The sequence below is a fragment of the Schistocerca nitens genome, chromosome 5, assembly GCF_023898315.1.
Source record: "Schistocerca nitens isolate TAMUIC-IGC-003100 chromosome 5, iqSchNite1.1, whole genome shotgun sequence".
Lineage (NCBI taxonomy): Eukaryota > Metazoa > Arthropoda > Insecta > Orthoptera > Acrididae > Schistocerca > Schistocerca nitens.
In genome coordinates this window covers 16405589-16429040 of record NC_064618.1, presented here as the reverse complement: position 1 = coordinate 16429040, position 23452 = coordinate 16405589, and the positions used below count along the sequence as shown (strand labels likewise).

Sequence of the window (23452 nt, the reverse complement as noted above, 5' to 3'; positions counted from 1 at the left end):
CAGGCCCCAACAGCTGTCCCCGGTGTTAACATAAATGGCAAGTTATGTACCGACGCAAACGCGATTGCTGAGCACTTTGCTCGAGCCTCTGCGTCAGAGAATTACCCCCCCAGCCTTTTGCACACACAAACAGTGGCTGGAAGGGAACGTCCTGTCATTCACTATACGCTGCAGTGAATCCTATAACACCCCATTTACAGAGTAGGAGCTACTCAGTGCCCTTGCACATTACCCTGACACAGCTCTTGGGCCTGATCGCATTCACAGCCAGATGATTAAACATCTCTCATCTGACTACAAGTGACAGCTTCTTGTCATCTTCAGCCGGCTCTGGTGCGATGGCATCTTTCCATCGCAGTGACGGGAGAGCATCATCATTCCGGTGCTCAAACCCAGTAAAAACCCACTTGATGTGGATAGCTGTCCTTCCATCAGACTCACTGAAGTTCTTTGCAAGCTGCTGGAACGTATGGTATGTCGGTGGTTGGGTTTGGTCCTGGAGTCACGTGGCTTGCTGGCTCCATGTCAGGGTGGCTTCTGCCAGGGTCGCTCTACCACTGATAATCTTGTGTCCATTGAGTCAGCCATCTGAACAGCATTTTCCAGGTGGAAGCACCTGATTGCCGTCTTTTTTGACTTCGATAAAGCATACGAGATGAATTGGCGACATAATATCCTTGCCACATTGTATGAGTGGGGTCTCTGGGGACCACTCCCGATTTATATCCAAAACTTCCTGTTGCTCCGTACTTTCTGTGTCAAAGTTGGTAACTCCCATAGTTCCATCTATATCCAGGAGAACGGAGTCCCGCAGTGCTCTGTATTGAATGTGTCTCTAGTATTAGTGGCCATTAACGGTCTAGCAGCATCTGTCGGGCCCTCCGTCTCACCTTCTCTGTAAGCAGACGACTTCTGCTTTTCGTACTGCTGCTCCAGTACTGATGTTGCTTAGCGGCGTCTCCAGGGAGCCATCTACAAGGCACAATCATGGGCTCTAGCCCACGGCTTCCAGTTTTTGGTCCCAAAGTCATGTGTTATGCACTACTGCTAGCATCGTACCATTCATCCAGAACCAGAACTTTACCATAATGACGATCCACTCACTGTAGTGGAGACGTATTAATTCCTAGGACTGGTTTTCGATGCTCGATTGACTTTGCTCCCTCATCTTCGTCAGCTTAAGCAGAAGTGCTGGGAGTAACTCAGTGCCCTCCATTGCCTGAGCAACACCAATTGGGGTGCAATTGGCTCTACGCTGCTGCAGCTTTACAGAGCCCTTGTCCAATCCCGAATTGACTATGGGAGTGTGGTTTATGGTTCGGCAGCGCCTTCAGCATTGCATTTACACAACCCTGTGCACCACTGCGGGGTTCGATTAGGGACATAAGCTTTTAGGACGAGTCTGGTGACCAGCATGCTGTTGGAGGCTGGTGTCCCTCCAGTGCAGACCAGAAGTGCGCAACTGCTCACCAGTTCCGCGGCACACATTCATAGTTCACCTGAGCATCCGAATTACCATCACCTATTCCCGCCCGTGGCAGTCCATCTACTGCATCAGCGGCCTAAATTGGGGCTAACGATTGCGGTTTGTGTGCGGTCCCTGTTCTCCGAACTGGATTCCTTCCCTTTAATACTTCTATGTGCGGTCCATTCATGTACGCCTCCGTGGTGTACGCCTCGGCTGCATCTTCGTGTGGACCTTTTTCATGGCCCTAAGGACCCCATTAACCCCGCCGCTCTCTGCTGTCACTTCCTCTCAATTCTTGACGTGTTCCGGGGCTCTGAAGCGATTTACACCAACGGCTCAATGGCTGATGGTCACGTAGGCTTCACATATGTTCATAGAGGATGTATTGAGCAGCACTCCTTGCCAGTTGGATGCAGTGTTTTCACTGCAGAGCTGGCGGCCATAGTTCATACTCTTGAGTACATTCGCTCATGCCCTCGCAAGTCATTTCTCCTGTGTACTGACTCATTGAGCAGCGTACAAGCTATCGATCAGTGCTACCCTCGCCACCCTCTGGTGGTGTCCATTCAGGAGTCCATCTGTGCCCTGGAACAGTCTCGCCGTTCTGTTACCTACTCCGTCGCGAGGACCGACCTCAGTGTCGCTGTGGCTCCCAATTGACAGTCGTCCACCTCTTGCTGGACTGCCCACATTTAGCCGCTCTGCGGAAGACTTTTAACTTTCCCAGCGCCCTGCCTTCGGTGTTGGGCGACAGTGCCTCCACAGCAGCTTTAGTTTTATGTTTTATCCGTGAGAGTGGTTTTTATACTTCTATGTAGGTTTTAGCACATGTCCTTTGTCCCTCTGTGTTGCAGAGTGGCTGGTTTTCCCTTTTATTCTCGTGGTTGGCCAGCCTCTGTAATCTGCTTTCATGTTTTACTCTCTTCTGTTTCTAGTGTGTTTCTGTTGTTTTCTTGTCCTCTTTTGTTCCTTTTAGCATTTGATGTCTTCCCTTCGTTCTTGTGGCTTTTCCTTTCTTTCAGTTTTGTGTTATATGTTTCGTACATTTTATTCTCACACTTGTGGCACTGTTTTGTTAGGAACAAGGGACTGATGACCTCATAATTTGGTCCCTTCTCCCGCCTTTAAACCAACGAACCAACCAACTTGATGACCTGTGTGGTAGTGACCACTGCCTCATTTTCCTGTCACTGTCCCAGTGTCAGACCCAGATGGGCTTTAAACAAAGCAGACTGGGAAACTTTCACCTCTGCTGCCACCGTAGAATCTCCCACACACGGTAACATCAATGTGATGGTTGAGCAGGTGACTACAACAATTATTTCTGTTTCAGAAAACTCGATCCTTTGCTCTTTAGGTTGCCCCGGCGAAAGGCAGTCACTTGGTGGTCACCGGAAGTCGCTGAAGGAATTTAGGAGTGTCGGCGAATCTCTATAGTGGCATAAGCGGCACCCTTCTCTGGAGCACCAACTTATCAAACGATGGAAGCAGGAGTGTTGGGAGAGATATGTCTCCACCATTGGGTGCCATATGTCACCTTCCCAAGTCTGGGCAATGATCAAACGTGTTTTCCGGTACCAGACCCCTACAAGTGTTCCTGGTGTTAACATAAATGGTGTGTTATCTACTGACGCAAATGCGATAGCCGAGCACTTTGCTGAGCACTATGCTCGAGCCTCAGCGTCAGAGAATTATCCTCATCCTTTCGCACTCTCAAACGGCGGCTATAAGGGAAAGTCCTCTCTTTGACTACGTGCCAACATTAAATCGTATAATGCCCCATTTACAGAGTGGGAACTCCTCAGTGCCCTTGCACATTGCACCGAAACAGCTCCTGGGCCAGATTGGATCCACAGTTAGATGATTAAACATCTCTCATCTGACTTCAAGCAACATCTCCTTGTCATCGTCAACTGGATGTGGTGCGATGGCGTCTTTCCATCACAACGGCAGGAGAGCACCATCATTTTGCTGCTCAAACCTGGTAAAAACCTGCTTTATGTGGATAGCTATCGGCCCATCAGCCTCACCCACGTTCTTTGTAAGCTACTGGAACGTGTGGTGTGTCGGCGATTGGGTCGGGCACCGGAGTCACGTGACCTACTGGCTCCATGTCAGGACAACTTTTTCCAGGGTTGCTCTACCACTGATAATTTTGTGTCCCTTGAATTTTCCATCTGAACAGCCTTTCCCAGACGCCAACACCGGTTGCCATCTTTTTTGATTTATGGAATGGGTATGACACCACCTGGCAACATCATATCCTTGCCACATTATATGAGTGGGGTCTCTGGGGCCCTATCCCGATTTTTATCCAATACTTCCTGTCGCTCCGTATTTTTCGTGTCCAAGTTGGTGCCTCCCATAGTTCCATCCATATCCAGGAGAATGGGGTCATGTAGGGGTCTGTATTTTTAGTGGCCATTAATGGTCTAGCAGCAGCTGTAGGGCTGTCTGTCTCACCTTCTCTGTTGGCAGACAGACTTCTACATTTCGTACTGTTCCACCAATACTGGTGTTGCTGAGCGGCGCCTACAGGGAGCCATCCACAAGGCGCATTCATGGGCTTTAGCCTACGGTTTCCAGCTTTCAGCCCCAAAGTCATGTGTTATGCACTACTGTCAGCATCGTACCATTCATCCAGAATCAGATCTTTACCATAATGATGATCCACTCACTGTAGAGGAGACATATTGATTCTTAGGACTGGTTTTTGATGCTCTATTGATTCGGCTTCCGCACCTTCGTCAGCTTCAGCGGAAGTTCTGGGAGAACCTCAATGCCCTCCGTTGCCTGAGCAACCACCAAATGGTGGTGCAGATTGCTCTACGTTGCTTCAGCTCTACAGAGCCCTTATTCAATCCTGCCTTGACTATGGGAGTCTGGTTTATGGTTCGGCGGTGACCTCAGTGTAGCATTTACCTGATTTACCTGACCCAGTGCACCACTGTGGCGCTTGCCTAGTGACAGGAGCTTTTAGGACGAGTTCGGTGACCGGCGTGCTTGTGGAGGTCAGAGTCCTTCCATTGCTGGTTAGACGTGCACAACTGCTGGCCAGTTACATTGCACATGTGCGTAATTCTCCTGCGCATCTGAATCACCGTCTCCTTTTCCCACCTGTGGTGGTCCATCTCCCGCGTCGGCGGCCCAGGTCAGGGCTGCCAATTGCAGTTTGTGTCTGATCCCTTCTTTCCGAACTGGAGTCGTTGCCTGTATCACCTATATTAGAGGTCCATTCACATACACCTCCATGGTGTACACTTAGGGCGCCAGGACGTTTCACATGGCTCTCTGCTGCCACTTCCTATCGATTCTTGACCTGTACCCAGGCCATGAAGTGGTTTACACCGACGGCTCGATGGCTAATACTCACGTTAGCTTCTTGTATGTCCATGGAGATCATATTGAATAGCATTCCTTGCCCGATGGCTGCTGTGTTTTCACTGCCGATCTGGTGGCTATATCTCGTGCTCTTGAACACAACCATTCATGCACTGTGTAGTGACTCCTTGAGCAGCCTAAAAGCTATCGGCTTCTCTGCAACTGATCTGTGTTCGGTACTACACCACAAGGTTTTGCAGCTTTGGGAGATGAAGTGGCATAACCTCAGCATGCACAGCAAACTGTGACACACGGCTACTTCCTGCGCGATGGTGACCCACCTCACTGTCGGTGCGGCGCCCGGCTGACAGTGGGCCATATCTTGGTGAGCTGTCCTTTGGCTGCCCTGTGATGGACTCTTCAGTTACCGGACTCGTTGCTATTAATTTTAGCTGACAATGTCTCATCGCCTAATTTAGTTTTACGGTTTATGTGTGATGGTGGGTTTTATCATTCTGTGTAAGTTTTGGTGCATGTTCTTTGTCCCTTTGTGTTCTCCACTCTAATGCTTTTAGGGTGAATGTTTTAATGTGTCGCAGAGTGGCTGGCTTTTTCTTTTTATTCTCATGGTCGGCCAGCCACAGTCATCTGCTGTCTTGTTTTTACCCCTTCTACCTGTTTCTTGCTTCTCTCTGTGGTTTTGTTTTTCTGTTTTGTCCATGGTAGTGTTGGTTGTCCTTCTGTCGTTCTTCTGGTTCTTCCTTTCTCCTGTTATTGTGCTGTACATCTCCTTTCTTTTCTTCTGTCCCTTGTGTAATTATTTTGCCGGGAACGAGGGACTGATGACCTCGCAGTCTGGTTCCTTCCTCTCCCTCTTTTAAACCGACCAACCAGCTAATCAATACATATTGTGACAGGCTGCTGCTCCTATAAAAGTATGATATTGATTTTTACACATTTTATATTTTGGTGTTATGGTTACTTTATGTGGCTACATAACGGTTCCTTTCTCCTCTTTTTATAGTTATTTACCACATTATTCCTCTTTATTTTGAATCGGTCCCATTGTTTTTTAAAATGTATTTTATATTGAGATACTATCATACATGTAGTCCTTTATGTTCCAAATACTGGTTCATACATTTTATAATGCAAGTGACAGATGGTTTCCACCTTTCCATATATTGTATATTGGTTGTTACTTGAAATAAAATAAAAAAAGCACTTGTGGGATTTCAGTCTGTAGTTAGTCAGGTCTGGCATGTGTAGCTTTCAGACACAGATGATTTAAGATATAAGGCACTTGTTATTCCTGACATGCCAGCAATTGGTAGAGTATTCTATTTCTATGATTTGTGGAATTTTGTACGTACCTCGTATATTTTTGTTAATATGATGAATAAAATAATGTAGTTTGTCCAGTGATATGCCATGTACTGTATACAGGCCATTTATATGCCCTTAATGTATTCTGGGTCACCGACTGTTTTTGTACACGATATCAACGAAGTCGGGCACACCAGTAAATTGTGTAACATGCCTATGATGTGTCTTATTAGGTCTTAAATCTTAATATGAATATATATCTGTGACAACAAATTACCAGCTGCTGTCAGTTACCATGTGGTTGTACATAGAGCAAAGAATATGATCTTTAAAGGCATCACTGTAGTGTGGATCCTTTTGTAAAATGACATAATGTGGCCACTTTTTACTTGTAATTAAGAGTGATTTGAAAATGACGTGAAATACAGATGTTAGAAATGTAAGTAAGAAATTTGTGGAGTAATGTTGCATATTAATGTGAGGTGTGCAAAGTGTTATTTATACATGGTGATGTATGCAGACAGCGTAGTACTTTGCCATGTTGTTCGTACAGGTACTTGACAGTCATCACTTACCAGGAAAGTACTTGGGCTCGAACAAACACAAATACACCAAATTCGTGTGAGAAATAATGTAAAAGTCTCTTATTGCACTAGTGATAGTCCCGCATCTGCAAAACTCTGCAGTCGTCCGTTAGAGGCCTCTGCGTGTGCCATGCTGAATTGCACACTGACCTGCCAGTACGCCAGTCGGGACCAGTAGGGACGGTGCAGTGTGCCTCTGAAGTTGTGTTTTGTGACATTATTTGTGTATTGAAGCATCAGATGGCTCGGCGATAGGTAATCAATCCTGCTAATGTATTGCTATTGGTTGAGATGAAGTTACGAAGAACCCTTCTTCGTGAAGATGGTATTGGTATAGAAGACGAATCATTCACATGTTTTCTGGTATCTATTGTAGTGCAGAAATATGAGCATAAGTTAGACAGATGCTGTTGTAACACTAACACATAATGGTGATGATAGGGATGATGATGACGAACAACTCGTTGCAAACGGTAGTGCTATGGCAAGTGCGGGAAGAGGCGATGGAAGCAGTGACAGTGAATACCAACCGTCTCCCAAGAAGAAAGTTACAGTTGTAAGTATCATCATGGCATTTGGTGACAACACAATGGAGAACATGTACGATGATTATTACGTAACAGGTTTCGACACATACGACAAGCTTCTGAAAAGATACCCTAAACTGAAGTCCCAAAGCAATATTAAAAACATACTGGATTACGTGGCAAAGAAAAGAGAAGGAAATACAATTTTCAAAGGAAATCGTACACTGCTGTTAAAGACCATCAAGGAGTGTGTAATGGCGAAATTCGATGAAGCACGAGAATGCGGTTCCGCCGTTCATTATTGGCATTTACAACATTGGGCATTGGACGTAGCCAGAAATCTCGGGTGTACAAACTTTACAGCTTCACTAGGATTTATTACTAATGTGAAAAAGGAGTTTAGGATAACATCACGCCATATCACTATGCTCCAAGCACGAAAAGATAAGGATGATGAAGAAGAGCTGATTGAAAGAGCTCAAACGTTTGTTGCTGACGTCAATGAGCATATCACGAGAGAAACCCTAGATATTAGTTCTGTATGGAACTGTGATCAGTCAGTTCAACTATGAACTTTCTTGTGACAGAACACTATCCATGAAAGGGGAGAGAAACACTGTCGATATTTGCTTCCAAGAATCCAGTGGAAAGTTTGGACCCCGCGTGTCAAGGGAAATAGAAACGCGGTGCCCGCCAAATGTCGTCGTCGATGCAAGTGTGAGGAAGACGTTTTTTCTGTCAGTTTTGAATCCAGATTTGTCCAGAAAGTCATTAGTACTTTGTGACTCCTGGTCTGGGCATAAGGATGAACGAGTACTACTGGAAGCATCTGGTGGAAAATCATTCCGCCTAAAACTACAAAAATGCGCAACCTCTGGATGTGTATTTCTTCAGGCAATATAAAATATATGCCTAGAGAATAACAGACTTAATTAAACTACGCTACAGTAATATGCAGCCGAAATTGCATGAAAGATTCTTTATCATGAATATGCATTCTGTCATTTACAATCAGTTATCTGCGGGAGTATACAGACCAATGCTTCGTTACGCTTGGCAGAACGCTGGCTACGATATTGGTGAACACGTGAACAACTTCAAAAGTGTCATTGATGTGGCGTTCAACACTGATATTATAGAATGTACAAATATGCCATGCAATCAACTTGCATTTCTTCACTGTGTGTTTTGCAGTCATTCGTATTGCTCGGAGCATTTTATTGACATTCCGCATTTACATTTATAGTTAAGATTGCTGCATTGCGTATGGCATCTACAATTACATCTACAGTGATATCTAGAGCATGACTGCAGAGTTTTGCAGAAAAACGACACCCACCAGCACATTCAGAGGTACATAATGGTCCTGTAACCAAACATTCATACAGATCTGTTTGTTTGACCCCAAGTACTTTACTGGTTAGTCAAAATTAGCTAATTACATGTTTAAATAAACATTGCATTACAGCCTACTATGGACCATGTTTATGTTTATTACAACTGCTTTCAGTGAATAATCATTGAACTCGGAAATCAACCCACAATTAGCTGAATGATTAAGAAAAGGGGCTTCCAATGTACAAGCTTATGTCAAGGTACTACACAAAAATTTTTAAAATTTTTAGACCAAAAGCTTGTGTGTATCTTTTTTTTTCTTTTTCTTTTTAAAGAGATTTTTTTTTTAAAAAAAAAAAGGTGCTCAATCTACCCTTAAAAATTTTTTGTGCTTTTAGAACTTTTTCAAGAGCGAAAAAATGTTGGTAAGACAAATAAAGTGTAAATCCATCTGCCCAGTCAATTTCAGTTCAGTACTAAAGATTGAAACAAACCTGAGATAGTGTGCCAGTGTTAAAATGTGCTTGAAACCCAAAACCTAGTTGAATCAGTTGGTACAAGAGATAATGTTACAAAAGCTGAAGATGGATCAGCTTTGCAAGTTGTGAATAGTAAGTTTTCATTGAACTTATTATCAGAAATATTCCAGCACAATAAAAAGACATTTTCATGAAACGTAAACTTATGATTTTTCAATACTATTCCTTTAAAATGTGAATCATTTTTAAGAAAGTTTCAGACTGCTTATCCATTTGCTCCTGATTGCATTTCAGATTTGCTAAGTTTGGATTGCGATGTGAATCATGCTACTGACAAAGTAACTGAAAATTGCCATTTAAAGTACGAATTGTTAAAGATGTATCATTGTTTGAGCCTAATATAATATTAAACCAACCACAGCAAGGAAAACTGATTGAACATATTACTAGAATTATTTTTCGCTGGTGATAGATAGGGGTAACGCAGGAGTAGGTTACCTAATGAATTAAAAAATAGGAGTGCAGATAAGCTGCTACAAACAGCATAGTGAACGCATTATTGTGGCCAAGATAGACATGAAGCCCATGCCTACTACAGTAGTACAAGTTTATATGCCAACTAGCTCTGCAGATGATAAAGAAATTGATGAAATATACGATGAGATTAAAGAAATTATTCAGGTCGTGAAGGGAGACAAAAACTTACTAGTCATGGGTGACAGGAATTCGGTAGTAGGAAAAGGGAGAGAAGGAAACGTAGTAGGTGAATATGGATTGGGGGTAAGAAATGAAAGAGGAAGCCGCCTGGTAGAATTTTGCACAGAGCACAACTTAATCATAGCTAACACTTGGTTCAAGAATCATATAAGAAGAATGTATACATGGAAGAAGCCTGGAGATACTGACAGGTTTAAATAGATTATATAATGGTAAGACAGAGATTTATGAACCAGGTTTTAAGTTGTAAAACATTTCCAGGGGCAGATGTGGACTCTGATCACAATCTATTGGTTATGAACTGTAGATTAAAACTGAAGAAAATGCAAAAAGGTGGGAATTTAAGAAGATTGGACATGGATAAACTGGCAGAACCAGAGGTTGTAGAGAGTTTCAGGGAGAGCATAAAGGAACAATTTACAGGAATGGGAGAAAGAAATACAGTAGAAGAAGAATGGGTAGCTTTGAGAATGAAATAGTGAAGGCAGCAGAGGATCAAGTAGGTAAAAAGACAAGGGCTACTAGAAATCCTTGGGTAACAGAAGAAATATTGAATTTAATTGATGAAAGGAGAAAATATTCCTAAAAACGCAGTAAATGGAGCAGGCAAGAATGTATACAAACTTCTCAAAAATGAGATCGACAGGAAGTGCAAAACGGCCTAGCAGGGATGGCTAGAGGACAAATGTAAGGATTTAGAGGCTTATCTCACAAGGGGTAAGATAGATACTGCTTACAGGAAGTTTAAAGAGACCTTTGGAGAAAAGAGAGCCACTTTATGTATATCAAGAGCTCAGGTGGAAACCCAGTTAGCAAAGAAGGGAAAGCATGAAGGTGGAAGGAGTGTATAGAGGGTCTATACAAGGGCGATATACTTGAGGACAATATTATGGAAATGGAAGACGATGTAGATGAAGATGAACTGGGAGATAAGATACTGCGTGAAGAGTTTGACAGAGCACTGAAAGACCTGAGTCGAAACAAGGCCCCAGGAGTGGACATAATTCCATTAGAACTACTGACAGCCTTGGGAGAGCCAATCCTGTCAAAACTCTACCATCTGGGGAGCAAGATATGAGACAGGCGAAATACCCTCAGACTTCAAGAAGAATATATTAATTCCAATCCCAAAGAAAGCAGATGTTGACAGCTGCGAAAATTACTGAACTATCAGTTTAATAAGTCATGGCTGCAAAATATAGACGCGAATTCTTTACAGACTGATGGAAAAACTAGTTGAACCCGACCTTGGGGAAGATCAGTTTCGATTCTGTAGAAATATGGGAACACGTGAGGCAATACTGACCTTACGACTTATCTTAGAAGCTAGATTAAGAAAAGGCAAACCTACGTTTCTGGCATTTGTAGACTTAGAGAAAGCTTTTGACAACTTTAACTGGAATACTCTCTTTCAAATTCTGAAGGTGGCTGGGGTAAAATACAGGGAGTGAAAGATTATTTACAATTTGTACAGAAACCAGACGGCAGTAACAAGAGTTGAGGGGCATGAAAAGGAAGCAGTGGTTGGGAAGGGAGTGAGACAGGGTTGTACCCAATCTCTGATGGTATTCAATCTGTATATTGAGCAAGCAGTGAAGGAAACAAAAGAAAAATTCGGAGTAGGTATTGAAATCCATGGAGATAACGACATTGTAATTCTGTCAGAGACAGCAAAGGACTTGGAAGAGCAGTTGAACGGAATGGACAGTGTCTTGAAAGGAGGATATAAGATGAACATCAACAAAAGCAAAACGAGGATAATGGAATGTAGTAGAATGAAGTCGGGTGATGCTGAGGGAATTAGATTAGGAAATGAGACACTTAATGTAGTAAACGAGTTTTGTTATTTGGGGAGAAAAATAACAGATGACGGTCGAAGCAGAGAGGATATAAAATGTAGCCTGGCAATGGCAAGGAAACCGTTTCTGAAGAGAAATTTGTTAACATCGAGTATAGATTTAAGTGTCAGGAAGTCGTTTCTGAAAGTATTTGTGTGGAGTGTAGCCATGTATGGAAGTGAAACATGGACGATCAATAGTTTAGACAAGAAGAGAATAGAAGCTTTCGAAATCTGGTGCTACAGAAGAATGCTGAAGATTAGATGGGTAGATCACATAACTAATGAGGAGGTATTGAATAGGATTGGGGAGAAAAGAAGTTTGTGGCACAACTTGACTAGAAGAAGGGATCGGTTGGTAGGACATGTTCCGAGGCATCAAGAGATCACCAATTTAACTTTGGAGGGCAGCGTGGAGGGTAAAAATCGTAGAGGGAGAGAAAGAGATGAATACACTAAGCATATCCAGAATAATGTAGGTTGCAGTAGGTACTGGGAGATGAAGAAGCTTGCACAGGATAGAGTAGCATGAGAGTTGCATCAAACCAGTCTCAGGACTGAAGACAACAACAACAACAACAACAACAATAGATGTGACATTGTTACTGAAAAAACTGAAGCCTAGTAGAGTAGCATTTGCCGTGAAACACCCACCACTTTAGTCTATATCTTGATCAACATAATAAAAATGATTGCTGGTCGAGCATAGAAGGGGTGATATTGATGGTTTACGTGTATAATATTCTTCTCGGGTGTGCAGCCGGATCATAATGTCATCTTGACACAATATTTCAGCGATCCATCTGGCTGCCATCTTCAGGTGAGAGTGCTGGTACACGATCTCGCAGAACTTCCGTCGAGATCGTGTACCAGCACTCTCACCTGATGATGGTGGCCAGATGGACCGCTGAAATATTGTGTCAAGATGATGTTATGATCCGGCTGCGCACCCGAGAAGAATATTATCAATCATTACGCCGGGAAAGCCTTCGTTGTTTACATTTGTTGCGCACACAATATGGTTGCGGCAATGTCAGCGGATGATTTCCATTGGGGTGGTACATTCCCAGCGCCACCTGTTAAAAGGATGGTAGTAGTCTCATCACATTTCTGTGCTCTTTCTTGGCTAGTTTAGGGAGGGAATGCGGTTTATGATAACTTGCTAATGGAAACAATGAGCTGTGTATCATGTTATGAATTAATCAGGTTGGTTTTATTATTTATTCTGACTGTTTGACAAAATCAAATTTAACTGAGGCATAGCCTTCTGTGCTTCGCTTTTTAGGAGACATTGGCAACTTGCTACAAAATTGTAATAAGAAAATGCCGCTTATATTGGAAGTTTGAGTATGTATTGAGCTCAAAAGCAACACAATGTCCAGAATATGAAGACAGTTGAACTGTTTAAAAAATCTCGTCTTCCTCAATTTTCTGACACCCAGATCAGAATATCAGTACTATGCACTTTCCTTGTGACAGATTTGTAATAACCTCTTACTTTAGTTATCATGTTGTCCTGAAGATTTGTAACATGCAGTATTATACTGAATTCTCTTTATGCCCTTTTATTGTCATTCTGAACCACAAAAACAAAATTTACTGAATATATCCCTTTTTCACATTAATTTTAAATTCTTTGTGGACTACATCTGTTCTGTTTGGATTTCATGTAGCAATAAAATAACAAAATTTGTTTAGAGAGATTTCTATAGTATGGGGTTGTCTGTTACAGTGCGGAAATAGAAACACGTTATGAAATAGCAGAAGGTGATGTGTATATTGAACCATTGGGGGAAAACACTTCTGAACAAGGGTAAGTATAATTAATTCTGATCACAGGAAATCATGATTTATAACTTTATTTAAATTGTGATATTTTACTAGAGATATATAAAAGAGGAAATATGTGAAATGTGTTATTTAGTGTAGACACACTTTCAGAATTGTTGCTACTACTGTGTAGCTGCTGTTACATATTAGTAACATTTCATTACTTACATAATTGACGAAGACTTTGCTATGTATTCTTATACATATTTTATAGTTTTATATTCTGGGCAGTGGTTTAGTGTGGGTATCTGCCACCCAGTGTGAACCCTAAATTTTCTGTCCCCCCCCCCCCTTCCATTTTCGCAGCTGAGCAAAAATAATAGAGAACTTTGATAATGTGTAACAGTATTTGTATTTGATTGAAGCTTATCAAAAGAAGATAGACACATTCTCATTTATTTTCCCTACATAATTTTTTGGGTCTGTTCTACACTTTCTGTTATGCTGAATAAATTATTTTAGCAGATTATTTACATGACCTTTTTGTGTGAGTTGTCTGTAAAAGCAAAGAAAATTTCATATATTTAAGACAGTCCTGGGAATGAAAGCATATACACTCATCGACTGAGAAGTAAGTAATTCGTAACAATTTTGAGGATGTGCAGAATGGGCTTTCATAGCAGTAAATTATGATATTCTCATTTGAGTTTGGAAAGTACTTTCATGTGTATTTATTCTATAATAATTCCTTGTCAATGGTAGCTCAGCAGGCATTTCCACTGCCCATTAAACGATGGACAGGCACACTCCATATATCAGCTTATCATTAGAGGACAGGGCGAATTTAGTGAAACCAGGATTTGTTGGGTTCATGAGTATTCCCTGAGTCACAAGAGCTTACCTTGAGGTATAAACTTTTCAACTTTTTGTAACACTGTATCAAGAATAACGAGTGGTTATTCCTGGAAGCAACACCTAGGAGGAAACTGCTAGTAGCAGGGAGGATACGGGGTGGGTCCTGAAATTTTGCGGCCTGACTACATCTTTAAGTGTTTTTTTTTACAGTCACACTTTATTTACATAATCACCCTTTATTTCAATAGACTTTACACATCTGTGAATTAACAACCTTGTGCCTTTCAGAAAGTAATCCGATTCTTTATCGGCAAAATATAGTTTGGAGAAAAGATAAGTCACCTGGAGCTAGATCTGTACCATAGGATGAATGGTCAATCTCCTGGAAGCCACTTTCCTTTACAGAAATCTTCGCAGTTGCCTCTGTGTGCACTGGCGCATTGTTGTGGACAGATGAACACCATGTGACAACCTTCCTCTCCTCTTCAGTTTGAAGGAATCATGTTATTTGTACAGGAGTGAATTCTCGTATTGACACTCACAGTGGTGTTTCTCTCTTTGAAATAAACTTAAGATAATTCCTCTGGAATCCCAGAAGATTGTTGCCATGACTTTTTCTGTGGGCGTAGTGACCTTAGTCTTTTTTGGTGGAGCTTCACTGGTTTACACCATTCAAGAGCTTCTATTTTGGGCAGAGGATCATATAAGGAACCATAGTTTCATCCTCTCTCAACAGTGGATTCCAGTACGTGTTTCTGGTTGCCACGGCAAAGTTCCAACAACTGGGTGCAGCAAATTATGAGCTGCTGCTCCTGCACTGCATGGAGAAGACTGGGCACCCATCTTGCACTGACATTTTTCATGTTCAAATCATCATGCATGACCTGAAATTTGGTTGTTTCAGTTAACCCTAACATTGCTGCAAGTTTCCTTGAGGTTCAACAGCCTGTCACTCAGAAGTTCACTTTCAGCAACAGCGATGCTTTCCTCAGTCACCACTTCAACAGGTTGACCAACACGTGGATCATCAGCAATGCTTTCTCCATCTAGACGAAACTGTTTTTACCATTCCTTAACTGTGGAGTTTAAAGGGGAAGCCTCACCATTAACACCATCCAAGCAGATTTTGATTTCAGCTGGTGCAAGCCCTTCTTTTGTCAGGAACTTAATCAGTGCAATTGTATCCATTGCAGCACACAACGTATTACTCATACAAGTGTCGTCATTCGACTGAGGCCAGTAGCGGGCTGCAATTTGTGTGCGCATCAACTGAACTTCATGGTTGTGTTCAAGGTCAGGCTGGAAACATATGTAACTGATCTTGTTGTACCGGTAGCAGAAGAGAGGAATGAGCTGTTGGGAATGTTTATATGGGGGTGGAAGCCTGTCAGTCTGTTACCATAGCACTTATTGGCTGGAACATTTAATTTGAATTGTATGACCTCCAGAGCAGAGACTTACATGACTTAATAGTCTACAACGTAGGTAGATATCCCCCTGGGGTGCAGATTTCTTGACAGCTTTGGTTTTCGAGGGTGAGTGCGTATGTATTAAATAACACACGACTGTAATCTTATGGTGGCAGACATGTGTTAGGCTGTAGAGCTAATAGTGGGTTGAAAAAGGCTTTCAATATAGAGAATGGACTCGTCTATAAGTAGGGCTAAAAACAGTGGCGATCATCTACCGAATTAAAGTGAATCATCAAGTTTTTCTAGAACTGTCTATGAAAAATAATTTAGAGGTGCATCTTGCATCACTCTTCCATCACTCCCATGCCACCTGGAGCACAGGGACAAGGGCAGCGGACATTATCGTGGACATCACAAAAACAAGAGACGAACATCGCAATTTCATTACATTTTAGATTCAGTCCAGGTATCTTGTCAAAAAGAGAACAACAAATTCAAATAAAGCTGCATTATTGACATCAGAGTTAAGAACAACATATCTATAAGTACCTAATGACTTTTGTTTATTGTTTGTAACACCTTTCTGTTTTATAGAAACAATCTGTTAAAGCCCCCTCATACATGCTAGTGATTTTCCTTGCAGTCAGTTACTTTCCTTGACCCTACCACTCACAAGTGATTAACAAGCTGTTTCAAATTCAGTGTGCTTTGAAGTCCTACCATGGAAAATGAACTGCTGTGTTCAGGAGCCGTGACACTGGCATGATTTCATTGAAAATGCCCTGAAAATATTTCTCTTTTTATGTAAAATTTTAACCAAAGGACGAATATTAATATTATGTTGTGTTAGGAAGTGGGAAGGGTTTACATAGTGCAGCGAAAAATTTAAGAAGGGCTTGAACATATAAATATATCTGAATGCAACTTTATGTTCATAGCTTCAGATTTCCTGGCAAAATGTGTATTTGCGTTCTCCTTTATAGAGAGGGCATGTGATATGAGATATAGGGCTTCACTTTGTAAACACTAGAATTTATTCACAAATCAACTTGAAAGATGAGAATCACTCTAAACATATTGAGGATCAGCGTGAAGTCTCAAAGTTCAGGGAAGTATTACTTTTGCGTGTAACAGTTGTAAAATGCATGCAAAGAAATGGAAGGCAAAAAATCTCTCATACTCTGTCACTGTTTCAAATGGATTCACAATAAAGTGTCTGTCTTAAACTGAAATTATATTGTACGCATTATTTGCAACACAAATTCTTTTAAGTTATTGGTGAATGTTAATTTTTATATCTTGGCTGATGGCCAAAATAACTACATTTGTTAACTTTAACCTAGACATTGTTGATCTTAAATAATTTTTTATCGGTTTTGACTTAGAGAAGTTTCTCTCACAACTGGCATTACTTACAGCAGCTGTGGGGAATATTCTGAGCATTATAAAAGCATGTTACCTTCTTCAAGTTTGGACTCATAAGTAAACTATAACAAACACACTAGGCCGGACTTAATAGATTGTTTCTTACAATTTGTTGTACCTACGAAGCCTTATATACACACTCACTGCAGCTTTCTCTCTTCTAGTCATCAATGCCCAATGTCATTGCAGGCCTTAGGAAGGCATACTTTTTGGCCAAATTCTGAAACTACTGGAACCTCTTACGGATTTCAACAATTACTTTATCTAATGAAGGAAACACTTTTTGTTTTAAATCGTTCTCGTGCAATAAGCCGACATCTCTACTTCGGTCACCACAAATATCACCTCCTAATTCAACTTGGAAGTTTAATAGAAACGTCAAATTCTTTGCACAAGTTTTATATGTAACTGAAAGCCTTTTCTACAGACTCCTCATTTATCTTCAAATAGTGCCTGTAATGCTTTTATTTTCTCAACACACTAATGTTCATTAAGTCCCTCTGTAAATTACTTTGGGTCCATTTCATTTCACGCAGTACTGGTTCCCAGAGACCCAAGATACAAACTTTGTTTTTAATGTTATCCAGTCATCTTTGCTCCGCTACCTATTGTGCTGCAACAAATCTTTTGAGACCTCTTGAAACTCTTGCCTATAACAGCAAACAGAAACTGCCATCCCTGAGTTTACATGAGAAAGAAAGCATAACAGTGTTCCATTGTACCCAAGAAAGTCAATGAATTCACCTCTACCAACAAATTGGGCCTCGAGCAACAAATTTGCCTTACTATTAAAGTATTTTACCTGTTGCTGCACACCTGCCACTCTTCCAACCATGTTGGCAGCGTTATTGAAAGCTTGTCCTCTTCAGTTCATAAAGTGAAGTCCATCACCATTGGGCTACTTAGTATTCTCTCACAAATATCTTTGGCTGTTTTGTTTTTCATTTCATTGAAATCTGTAAAAGATTCCACTACTCGTGCATCCCAATTCCCAATCAAAACATATCGTAGTATAGTAATACTTTCATTCCTTAGCCCCATTCCATATTAACCTACTACGTTTCCTTCTCTTCCTTTTCCCACTATCGAATTCCAGTCACCTATGACTATTAAATTTTCGTCTCCCTGCACTATCTGAATATTTTCTTTTATCTCATGATACATTTCATCAATCTCTTCATCATCTGCGGAGCTAGACGGCATATAAACTTGTACTATTGCGGTAGGCATGGGCTTCGCATCTATCTTGGCCACAATAATGCGTTCACTATGCTGTTTGTAGTGGCTTACCCGCATTACTATATTTAATTCATTATTAAACCTACTCCTGCATTACCCCTATTTGATTTTGTATTTATAACCCTGTATTCACCTGACCAGAAATCTTGTTCCTCCTGCCATCGAACATGACTAATTCCCACTATATCTATCTTAACCTATCAATTTCCCTTTTTAATTTTCTAACCTAACTGTCTGAGTAAGTGATCTGACATTCCGTGCTCCAACCCGTAGAATGCCACTTTTCTTTCTCTTGGTAACAACGTCTTCCTGAGTAGTCCCCGCCTGGAGATCCAAATGGGGGACTATTTTACCTCCAGAATATTTTACCCAAGAGGACGACATCATCATTTAACCGTACAGTAAAGCTGCATGCTCTCGGGAAAAATTATGGTTGTAGTTTCCCCTTGCTTTCAGACATTTGCAGGACCAGCACAGCAAGTTCGTGTTGGTTAGTGTTACAAGGCCAGATTAGTCAATCATCCAGACTGTTGCCCCTGCAACTACTGAAAAGGCTGCTGCCCCTCTTTGGGAACCACATGCTTGTCTGGCCTCTCAACAGATACCCCTCCATTGTGGTTGCACCTACGTTACGGCTACCTGTATCGATAGTAAATTCCAGATGTTCATGACTCATGAGTAACCTATTTTCTGTTCTCATCTTTTGTACTACCTTTCCTTAGTAGGTACTATTCTTACTATTTTTTGTAGCTTGGAGGAACTCTGGGTAAAGAACGTGTTCTTTTGACACTCATTTATTTCTACAACACTTATAATGGTAGTTGTTCATAGAATTTATACTTTCCAGAATAATTTCTATAAAATTTGTGACTTTTGTCACGATACTGTCCCCTTCTCCTAGGTTCAGCACCTTTACCTTGTTTGTGGGTTGACCTTATGAGACCACTTCCTCTTTTCATTCTGGTAGGTACGTCCCTTATACTTAGGCACCTGTTTTTCGCAAAGCGCGAAATCGTGAAATTTTCTTGAAATTTTACCCATTTTGCTGAAAACACGAAACTATTTATTTTTAAGCCAAATCGCAAAATAATTGACAAAACTTTGTAAAATCTTGTCATTTGAACTTAACTGCGGAAATTCGATTGGAGTTATGGTAATACTATCCGGATATTGATTGTACACCATTTCGCTATATATAATATATCGAGTATTCCAAAGATATTCTACAATGGTCTGGCTATGTATTCAGTATTGCCTGTTGGAAATCGTTGTGGATCGCTGGTGCATTGAGTGTGGTATTTTGTGTTTTGTTTTCGTGTTACAGATGATTAATATGGTAGTGACAGTCTTCGACCGAGAAAAGGAATTTTCGTCAGAAGGATTTTATGTTTTCGACAAAAGTAGGAAGATACTTGTGTGCAAATACTGCAATGTGGGTATTGAGTGGCAGAGGAAGGACACGTGCCTGAAATACATTAATAACAGTTCTTCCCATAAGAAGAACAAGAAGAAGGCGCTAACAACTAGTGGTATAAAAAGACAAGCTACGCTCACGGAAGTCACTGCAGCGGCAAAACGAGCAAAAATGATAAAGAATCATTCATTTTATCGACTACTCGAGCTTTCATTGAGGCTAACATTCCGATGGAAAAAGTTGATTATCCGAAGCTGGGAGAATGGATCAACAAATACATACCAGTAACAATTTGTCCATTTTATTTGAACTGTTGAGCTCCGTGGCCATGGATAATGATATTTCACTATAAAAATACAGCAACCAGCCACTTTTTAATGCGTTTTATTTATGCCAATATGCATTTCGGGTTTGTGCCCATCTTCAGCTGGCAAATTACATGTATCTTCAGTTCCTACAGTGGTACAATCTCGACAGCAGTTTGGATGCACCAGCTGGCATTCTCCTCTACTTGTTTTTTGTTGGCTATTCTTCTTTTTTGCAACAACACACACTTTTTGTCACGTATTTTACACAGGTGCACTGCGTTATCCGCCATGTTTTTTATTTTTTATTTTATTTATTTTTTGACTCCAGGCCATGTTGGGATTCCTGGCAACGAACTTGCCAATCGACTGGCTAAATTAGCTACTACCAGGCCACCTCTTGTTATTGGCTTTCCGGAAATAGATCTTCGCTCGGCATTACGTCGACAGGTTTTGGGCCTTTGGGATGCAGAATGGCGCACTCTTTCTTCGCCAAACGAGCTCAGGGTGATTAAGAATTCTGCAACTCCGTGGCGGTACTCCTTACGGGCCTCTTGTAAGGCCTGTGTCGTCCTATGCCGGTTCCACATCAGCTGTACTTGGCTGAATCACGGTTATCTCCTCCGTCGTGAGGACCCTCCTCTCTGTCGTTGTGGACCGATGTTGACTGTGGCTCACATCTTATCGGGCTGTCCCAACTTAGCCGCCCTGTGACAGACTTTTTGCTTTCCAGGCTCACTACCCCTGGTGGTGGCTGACACTGCCTGAGTGGCGGATCTCGTTTTACATTTTATTCATGATTATTAAAGGGAGGGCTTTCCACCTTATCGGTGAGTGGAGGAGATGGCAGGCCCTCTTGCTCTCACCCTTTGCCCCGATTGGATTGGCTTTAGCCGGGCTTGGTGGTTCACCTCAGCCCTCTGCTGGTTCACCCCAGCCCTCCGCCTTCCCACTCCTTTCCTTCTGGGGGCTGTTATGTCTTCAGCGTCTCTCTTGTCTCCTGTGCTTCTTCCTTCACGCCACTGTCATTAGTCACTTTCCTTCCCTCACCTCTTCTTCTGTCCTTTTCCTTCCTTCCCTGTCAATAGTTTATCATTTTATGGACCTTGTAGTTCCCTCTTCAAATATGGGATTTTATTGGTTTTAGTTACTCCAAGGTCGGAGGGACTGATAACCGCATAGTTTGGTCCCTTCTCCAACCAACCAACCAATATGGGTTCAGCGATTGCTCACGCTTGACCAAAATTGGAATCTTGTGAAGTGTTGCAAGGATGTTTTGCAGCTGTTCAGGAAGAATATACAAGACTTTTAAGTGTTGTTTCGTCGCTGTGGATGAAACATGGCTACATTACTATACTCCTGAGACCAAACAACAATCTAAACAATGGGTTACCAAGGGAGAATCTGCACCAAAATAGACGAAGACCATTCCTTTGGCCGGAAAGGTTATGGCAACTGTCTTTTGCGATTCGCAAGGAATAATCCTCATAGACTATCTGGAAAATGGTAAAACTATTACAGGTGCATATTATTCATCATTATTGGACCGTTTGAAAACTGAGCTGCAAGAAAAACGCCGGCAATTGGACTGAAAAAAAAAGTCCTCCATCACAACACTGCACCAGTACACACCTCAGCAGTTGTGGTCGCAGAATTATTGGAAATAGGATTCCAACTCGTTTCACATCCCCCCTGTTCTTCAGACTTGGCTCCCTCGGACTACTATCTGTTTCCCAATTTGAAGAAATGGCTGGCGGGACACAGATTTTATTCAAACGAGGAGTTGATTGCAGCAACTAATAGCTATTTTGCAGACTTGGACAATTCCTATTATTTGGAAGGGATCAACAAATTAGAACAGCATTGGACGAAGTGTATAAGTCTAAAAGGAGACTATGTCAAAAAATAAAAAAGGTTTACCCAAAACACGTAAGTAGTTTTTATTTTTGCATGGACTTTTCATATGCGCCCTCAGGTAGTCAATATAATGACAGATTGATAATATTATTGAATTGTGAGGCTCCCTTTTGAGGAATTATGGGAAACCACGGTACTCTGTTGTTGACAGCTGGTTTTAAGTGACTGAACTTCTAATATAAGCATAACCTCACAATATGTATTGTATCCAAGTTGACAGCAGTCAACAACTTGTGGCAGAACTATTCATTACGCTTGCTTTGTTAACAGCGACCAAAGCTAACCTCTACAAGCAAACTCAAGAGAGAAATCAGTGCCAACAGCAAACTATGGAACTCTCTTCACACTGTCTTCAGGAGCTGACACGTTACATGTTACAGGCCACATAGGCATGGCACATCAGTCGTCACTTTGTATGCGTCACAGCATTCATCCAGTCCATTTCATTAACATTTTCCAGACCCTGAATAGTTAATTTCTCAACTCCACTTACAGTTTTTTTTTTAAATTATTTTCTTTAGCAGTGTATCCTCTCGCTTGCACCCAAATAAGTTCAATAGCGTTAAAGAGGCAGTGTAGGTGGTAGTCTTATGACTCTGTGTCCATATTTATAGACGACCCCGTCAATAACATAGGTTGGAAACTGTGGCTTGTGAAGTGACAAGAGTTCTAATAATTCTGCTTTATTCAGTGAGTCGTCCGCAGTAACTCTTGTGTTGTCATAACCACTGAATAATGTCTCCCGTTCAAGAGAACAGGGGTGGAGACTTATCCTAACTGAATGGTGTGTGGCATTGTCAATAATAATTACTGATGGATTTTCTAAACTTGGTAATATCTGTTAGAAACAATTTAAAAATGTTTCCTAACTGCTGTTTTTGTGGATCTGAAAAGTATTTGACAGCCGTGGTAGGTACCAGCATGGAAAACAATAATTCTACCACTTTTTCCTGTGGGGAGTGCCATACCTTCTCCTTTGTTGTCACTCCTACCTTTTGTAACAGTATGATCTACATTCACCCATGTTTCATCAATCCAGACAATGTCCTAGAAGTTAATATCTTCCATTTCATGCAAAAATCTGCATCTCGTTCCATCAACATTTTATGGCCTGAAATATTCTTGTTGAAGTGTCAACTTTCAGGTAATTTAAAATGGTCTAAAACAGGCATTGCTGCTTGAATATGTAGTGTCAAGACTAATTATGGAGATGTCCACTTCCTATTCAGTCTGTACAAATGAGGATCAACTTCTTTGCACGTGTTTTTCTTCTCCTCATTCACTACCATTATTGTTGAGTCACATTTTGCATGTGCTGTTCGAATGTAAATTGTGCACAATAAGAGCGAGGATTGGGGAGAAGAGAAGTTTGTGGCACAACTTGACTAGAAGAAGGGATCGGTTGGTAGGACATGTTTTAAGGCATCAAGGGATCACAAATTTAGCATTGGAGGGCAGCGTGGAGGGTAAAAATCGTAGAGGGAGACCAAGAGATCAATACACTAAGCAGATTCAGAAGGA

At 41.4% G+C, this 23452-nt stretch overlaps 1 protein-coding gene across 3 annotated transcripts in view; it reads left to right on the top strand.

Moving 5' to 3' along the window:
* Positions 1 to 23452, top strand: part of LOC126260095 (oocyte zinc finger protein XlCOF6-like) — a 186082-nt gene that overhangs the window by 42915 nt on the left and 119715 nt on the right. For 2 of the 3 annotated variants that reach the window (XM_049957318.1, XM_049957317.1), the window contains exon 4: positions 13327 to 13407. In XM_049957318.1, the coding sequence (XP_049813275.1) occupies positions 13327 to 13407 (81 nt within the window). Of the gene's footprint in view, positions 1 to 8736; positions 8822 to 13326; positions 13408 to 23452 lie in introns of all 3 variants that reach the window. The other variant, XM_049957319.1, reaches the window with a different exon arrangement.